The following is a 7,491-nucleotide window of genomic DNA, read 5'->3' on the forward strand; positions in this document are numbered from 1 at the left end:
CCCCTCCCCCCTCTGCTCCTCCATTCACAGCTCCTGGACTTGAGGGTTTAATTGATAAAAGGGTCCAGGAAGAGGAAAACACACTGAGAATCCTCAGGCTGGTAGACCATTATATCCTATGTTTGCCTTTTTACAGACTCTTCCATACATAGAATTGCTTTCCTACTCCTCCTCCTTTTTCTCCTCTTCCCCTTCCACCTCCTCCCCTCCTCCCCCTCCCCCTCTCCTTCTTGAAATGGAATTCAGCACTGGAATTAAGCTCTGGTGCTAAAAACTTCAAGACTGTTCTGGTTAATATGGATTTGATCAAAGTTATGGGTGTCTCAACTGGAGGAAAGTATAAGGCCAAAGGCAGAAGAGGCCTGGAGCCGATGCTCACTGTGATGGAGAGCCAGCAGGAGTGGCCTGGGTGGTTCAAATACAACATTACTTGTCCTAGGCAATTTTTCTGTTTATTTTTGGCCGCACTCTTTAAGAAATCCAATTGCTACTTCAACACCATTACCTGTTGCAGGAAAAATGATGAGATTTTTCCAGTAATGAAGTTTCTGTGGCATGGGGGAAAAGTCAGATGGGCCAGAGTAGTGCAGCTAGGTGAGAAATGAAAAGTTTTGAGTTGAATGCCCTCTTAAAATACAGTCAATTACTGATTTCAGTTCTGGTGCCTAAAACCTCAAGACTGTTCTTGTCAGTGTGGTCTTGACCAAAGTGAAGGGTGTCTGAACTGGAGGAAAGGGAGGGCTGAAGGTGGAGGAGGCCCTGAGCTGATGCTCACTGTATGGAGAGCCAGCAGGAGTCGGCCATGCATTGGGTTTGACCCTGGGCGCAGGGACGTTTTCAACGAGTTCAGCTTTACAACCAGCCACAGGTACTCAGACATTCAATGGCATAAAATCAGTCTAGAAGGAAAAGAAGGAAAAGCTAAAATGCAGCTTCAGCTGGCCCTACGCGAGGGAGACACAATCAACTTCCATTTTGCCAATGGAAGCAGAGCTGTGAAGGACCTGGATGCTGTGAAAGACCTTCTTCAGCAGGTGCTGCCCAAATTCAAGAGCAAAGCCAATAAAGAACTGGAAGAGAAAAGCAGAATGCTGCAAGAAGATCCTGGAAGACAACAGGTACATTCTAATGAGAGTACTATGGAATCAAGAGGGAGGGAGAGAGGAAAACGAAGGGAGAGAGAGAAAGAAGGAGATTCTGATGGGAGAAGAGACAGAAAATCTCCTTCACCAGGCAGGAGGAGTACAAAAAGAGCAACAGCTCAGAGCTCATCTGCTCTGGGTGAGCCTCCAACAAAGAAGAAGAAAGACAACTTGGAGCCACTCCTCACTCATGCAGGTGGTGCTTATATTCCTCCTGCGAAGCTCAGGCTGATGCAAGAACAGATTGCAGATAAAAACAGCTTAGCTTACCAAAAGATGAACTGGGAGGCCTTGAAGAAGTCAATCAATGGTCTTACCAATAAAGTGAACATTTCTAATGTAGGGGTGATCATTTATGAACTCCTTCAAGAAAACCTGGTTCGGGGCAGGGGATTGCTGTCTCGATCTGTTTTGCAAGCACAAAGCGCATCTCCAATCTTTACCCATGTTTATGCAGCCCTGGTGGCAATTATCAACTCCAAGTTCCCCAACATTGGAGAACTCATCCTAAAGAGGCTCATTCTCAATTTCAGAAAAGCCTATCGAAGAAATGATAAGCAGCTTTGTCTAGCCGCTTCAAAATTTGTTGCCCATCTTTTTAACCAGAATGTGGCACATGAACTTTTATGCCTGGAGATGCTCACCTTACTTCTGGAAAGACCAACAGGTGATGGTGTCGAAGTGGCGATTGGAATTCTGAAAGAGTGTGGCCTCAAATTAACAGAGGTATCACCCAGGGGGATGAATGCTATCTTTGAACGCCTTCGAAACATTCTCCACGAATGTGAAATGGACCGACGAATTCAGTATATGATTGAAGTGATATTTGCGGTCCGTAAGGATGGATTCAAGGATCACCCTGTTATTCTGGAAGGACTTGATCTAGTAGAGGAAGAAGACCAGTTCACTCATATGCTTCCATTGGAAGAGGACTATAATCCAGAGGATGTACTTAATGTCTTCAAGCTGGATCCTAATTTTATGGACAATGAAGAGAAATACAAAACTCTTAAGAAAGAAATTCTTGATGAAAGGGACAGTGATTCAAACACAGACCAAGATGCTGGAAGTAGTGAAGAAGAGGAGGAGGAAGAAGATGAAGGGGAGGACGAAGGACTCAAAGTGACTATTCATGACCAAACAGGAACCAATCTGGTGTCCTTTCGTCGGACTGTTTATCTTGCTATCCAGTCGAGTTTAGATTTTGAAGAATGTGCTCACAAATTGTTGAAAATGGAGTTCCCCGGCAGCCAAACAAAAGAACTTTGCAACATGATACTTGACTGCTGTGCCCAACAGAGGACGTATGGGAAATTTTTTGGTTTGTTGGCAGGGCATTTCTGCATGCTGAAAAAGGAATACATGGAGGCCTTTGAGGGTATTTTCAAGGAACAATATGATACCATACATCGACTGGAAACAAACCAATTGAGAAATGTTGCCAAGATGTTTGCTCATCTCTTACATATCGATTCACTTCCATGGAGTGTTCTTGAATATATAACACTGAGTGAAGAAACTACTACCTCTTCCGGCAGGATTTTTGTTAAAATACTTTTTCAAGAACTTTGTGAATACATGGGACTTGCTAAACTTAATTCACGACTGAAGGATGCAACATTGCAGCCATTCCTTGAAGGATTGCTGCCCAGAGATAATCCCAGAAACACTCGGTTTGCCATCAACTTCTTTACGTGCATAGGTCTTGGAGGCTTAACAGATGAACTACGAGAACATCTAAAAATGCAACCAAGATCGTCAGGGCAAAGAAACAGGATATTGGTTATAATTCTTCTTTGCAACACGACTAATGCGAAAATATGTTTAATGTAATTGAATATGTAGAGCCTATATCAGATTGCATGCCATCTTGGGGGGAAGGGGGAACCAGAGGAAGGGGGAGAAAATTTGAAACTCAAAAGCTTGTGGAACTGAATGTTGTAAACTAAAAATAAATAAAAGAAACAGGATATTGAGTTCTCAGATTCCTCCTCTTCCTCTTCAGAGTCTGACTGAAAACGGAGTAGGTGCATTTTCATCCACTATTAATAGGATACATTCACCCAAGGATGTAAAAAGCTGGGACAAAGAAGTAAGGCAGGGAGTAAATTCTGACCTAAGTGCTTATATCTCACCTCCTCAATTCTTCTGCCTTTATTCACTCTAGTCAAGAGACCAAGAAGCCCTTTGCCCCGCTGCCCGCACCACTGTGATGGCAAAGCTTTGTAAACTACACAATGATCTTGAAGGAAGACATTTTAGTCTTTAGCCCATACGTAATTCTGGGCTATTTGGTATTAGTCACCTGTTTGAGAGAGCTGCCACATTCTAAAGCCATGACATGGGACTCGATTCAGGAGCTCTTCTGCCATTTTGAGACACATTGACAGGTTAGATATTAAATATGGTCTTCTCAGACATATTCAAGCTCTGCCTGATGATAGGAAACATCTGTTCTACTCTGAAAACGTCCATTCAATAACTGAGCAGATCATGTTCCCAACCTGGAAAGGCCACCTTTTTTTAGGGACAGCCTGAGTCCCTGCTGGTAGGAGCAGGCAGGTTTGAAAAGTACATGGCGCATTCACCTCTTGTTTATCCCCTGGACATACCAAATGCAGGAGTCTCCAGAGTATAACAAGCAAAAGCAAGAGTAGGAACAGCCAGACCTCTCTGCTGGGGCCCAGAGCACCAGCTGAAAGATCCAGCATTGATTCACCCTCTCACCAGACCCTGCCCCTAGAAGCTCACCCATTAAAAGCAGGTTCAAGCCAAGTGTCAAGAAGGTAGAGCATTACTGTTTCCCAACCTAACCCATATCATTGAAGTATCGAGAGAAAGGCCCTGGGCCCCAGGGTGGGGTGCACCTAGAACATCTGGCACTCTGGTCTTTTACAATGTTATCTGGGGCTCCCTCATTTAGAGGTTCTACGCTGTCTTCTTCATAGAGCCCACCATACCCATCTTTTCTCCTGGACCCCCACTTCCAGGCACAAAGACTCTAGGTCCAGGGGACTCTCATCTTTGTCCTGGCTCCTGTTGATTTCTCTGAGCATTCCTTCAGGGAGGAATTCTCAACCCACCACCAGGCTCCCTGGATGTGTGCCTTCAATGGCCAGCCTTCCCCTGCTAGAGGATGAGCATCACCTCCTTCATGATGAAGGACAGGCTCCCTGCTCACCCACTGAAGACTTTTTTTCCACAGTGTCAGCTGATTTGAACTCTTTCCAGTTGTTGCATCCCCTTGGAATTACTGTAAACCCGACTTTGAAATCTACTTGAAATGAAGTGAAATAAATTTTATCCTTCACTGTGCTTAATACATATTGTTGTTGTTTTTCATTTGATTTCAGTCCTTTCTAATGCTTTGTCACCCCATTTGAATTTGGGGGTTTTTTTTGGTGGGGGCAAAGAACAAAGTTTGCCATTTTCCTCCCAACTCCATTTTATGGATGAGTAAACTAAGGCAAACAGGGCTAAATGACTTCTCCAGGGTCATGGAGCTTCAAAGTGTCTGAGGGTAGATTTGAAATTTAAAAAATACTTTCTGAGTCCAGGCCAGGTATTTTATCTATTTTTCCCCGTCTAGCTGCCCCTTTATTCATTTTAGAAATAAAATTAATTTCAAAGAGATAATAAAATTGCTTGGAAAGTATTCCCAATGTCCTGTGATCAACTTCTTGCACTCACTAGGAATACTCCTACCCCAAATGGGGAATCTCTCATGTATATAGGGGCTGTGTATACGTGGCTAATCTCTATGGGTATGGGAATGCTATTTAAGGGAAGTTAACTCTTGAGTGTCCTTCTCTTCCAGACACATTAAGAATCGGGGTAGAACGTTCTAGTACAAATTTGAGAAAGAAATATTCTCTTTCATCACCATTCATTTGGTTTGACTTTCTATTCTCACTTTTCTCTCATCTCTATGATAAGTCTCTAGCCTTGGAAGGAAGACATAGTATGAATATGACTTCCTTCCTGCTGCAGTGCTTCCGCCCCTCTTCATTTGGATCCCAGCACCAAAGAAATGGGTGAGAACTTCTAAATGGTGGGAGGCAAGCCAACCCCTGTTTTCTGTGAGCAAAATCTCTGAGTCTCTGGCTGGGTCTACTTGGGAACATGGGGCTGCCTGATGAAGATGATGCTTCTCTTGCTGCTACTGTTGCTGCTGCTGCTGACTCTGAGGATGAGGAGGAAGAGAGTACTTGAGGATTACTAGCTACTTCCAGGCCAAAAGGGAGAATAGAGTAGGAAGGACAATGTTTCCCAGTGTTACATTCTGTTTACACCTCTAAGTCCTTCTAAACTCTGTTAGGAATAGAAATAATACATCCTGTCAGGGTCAGTGAATGCAGGCTCTCCAGATTCCTCTGATCCAGGCTAAGAATTTTGCATTCAGTTTCCGGAGGATCAGAGAAGTTGGACTACTTGCTCAGGGTCACAGAGGTAGAAACTTGATCCCTTCTTCAGGATTACAAGGCCAACACTCTAAGCTTTATACACAATATTGCCTCTGCTCACAGTTGCAGTGAACAGGAGCGTGGCCTCAGTGAGGAAGACCTAGCTTCACATCCTTTCCTGGGCCACATTTGGGTGTGTTACTTTAGGAAAATCACTTCCTATTTCAGTAGTCACATATTTCACTATTCCTATATTCTGGCAGCTCTAAGAGTAGATGGATTGAATAGGAAGCCCTTTCTCTTGAGTCCCTTTGGATCCTCCTTAGTCTTGTAAGCTTTCCAAAGAGATTGTTTGGGGTGTGGAGTTCCTAAACAAGGAAATGGGCTTGCTGGGAACGTGCAAGTATATAGAAATGGTCTCTAGAGATTGGCTTTTGTATGAAGAGAAATTGACATTTGAGACTTAAGTCCTGATAAATCTTTGATTAGTGAAACTTGACATCTGAGGGAAAAGCTCGTGGGACCATAAGGAGTTATGTTTTGAGTTATCTGCCTGATGGATCATAAAAATTCATCCATAATCAAGTCAATAATCCACCATCTGAGAGAAATGCCACAAGCTACTCAGAGAGAATGTGACTGTTACAGGGGAAGGTCTGCATCTGGAAAACCTGAGGAGACAGTGTTGGCCTCAGTCTAGGATGGTCTCCTATCTCAGTTTCCTCACTGTGTTCATTTGAAAAGGAGTGTTTCCCACCTGACTCTTCTTGAATTTGGCTTTGAGGTGGAATTGATACTACCTGATTAGAAAACTATGATTTTTTTTGAATCATGTCCTTCCTTTTCTTTTTGATAGCAAATTTCTGCAATCAAAGTAAGTGGTCAGTAAAGATGTGAGCACAATGCAAGTAGGTGAAATCTTGCTGTTTTCGATCTGAATGTGTAATCATCCCATATCCCAATCATTTGGGCAAATTAATTGTCCTGCATAGTCATGTAAAAGATTAAATCCCTGGAATAAAATATTCATTCTGAAAGATATGGGAATGATTAGACAAAAGGAAAAGAAGTTTGGGAAACAAATGTACAAACACAATGTTGAGTCATTATCCCATGGACTAAGGCTGGGATATGTCTTAGCTAATATGAAAAAGTGTGTGTGTGTGTGTGTGTGTGTGTGTGTGTGTGTGTGTGTGTTTAAGAGTTGCCTGGTTAAGATCTATTTAAGACCTATTCAATGGCACAGTTTCCATTTGGAATCTTAAATTGACTGGAGGAAGGAAGGTACTGAAGAAGATATTCAGTATTTGTCAAAGAGACATTCTCTAAAAATTTAATCAACCTGACCAAACATCTCTCCCAATTCCAAAACTTTTATTTCACATTAACCTCCACTCATGTGACTCTACCTTTTCTTTAGCATTCTACCTAATTCTCCTCTCATCCCCATTTAAACTTTTCATCCTCTCCATTTATATCCATCCAGGCGACTTTGGTTAAAGTTCTTCAAAAATGCTCCTTCCTTATTTCTTTCCATATTCTGATCTGATACATCTTTTGTTTTTGCCTGCTGGCTTAACTCCTCTAGACTCTATTTCCCAGTCATATCCCAGGCTACCTGTAGAACTAATCTTCAGTTCACTGAATTTTTCCTTTACAATTTACCAAAAGATTTTGTTATGTGATAGCAGTTAATTGCAATACTGTTACCTTGGGGTTCTTAAGAGTTTACAAGTGCAAATCTACCCCAATACCTTTTGGTTATTTTGCTTTTAGTTTACCTAACCAAGTTCTGTTCTAACATTCACCGAAGGAAATGTAGTGGTAATGATGCAGTTTGGGGTGCTGACAGGATTTAGAGGTGCTAGGAGACCCAAAATGTGAGGGAAAGAATTCACACAATCACACCATCTTCCAATCAAGTTGCAAAGTTCCTCAGGGAACTT

General features: G+C 42.5%; 1 protein-coding gene across 1 annotated transcript; it reads left to right on the top strand.

Annotated features, from left to right (window-relative positions):
• Positions 1-926: 926 nt before the first annotated feature.
• On the top strand, positions 927-3,355 carry LOC118850860 (pre-mRNA-splicing factor CWC22 homolog). Its single transcript, XM_036760502.1, is given in 3 exon segments — positions 927-2,877; positions 2,880-2,940; positions 3,310-3,355. Coding segments are annotated over 3 exon segments (2,058 nt in total).
• The last annotated feature ends 4,136 nt before the right edge of the window (positions 3,356-7,491 follow it).

Source organism: Trichosurus vulpecula, chromosome 5 (genome assembly GCF_011100635.1).
Source record: "Trichosurus vulpecula isolate mTriVul1 chromosome 5, mTriVul1.pri, whole genome shotgun sequence".
Lineage (NCBI taxonomy): Eukaryota > Metazoa > Chordata > Mammalia > Diprotodontia > Phalangeridae > Trichosurus > Trichosurus vulpecula.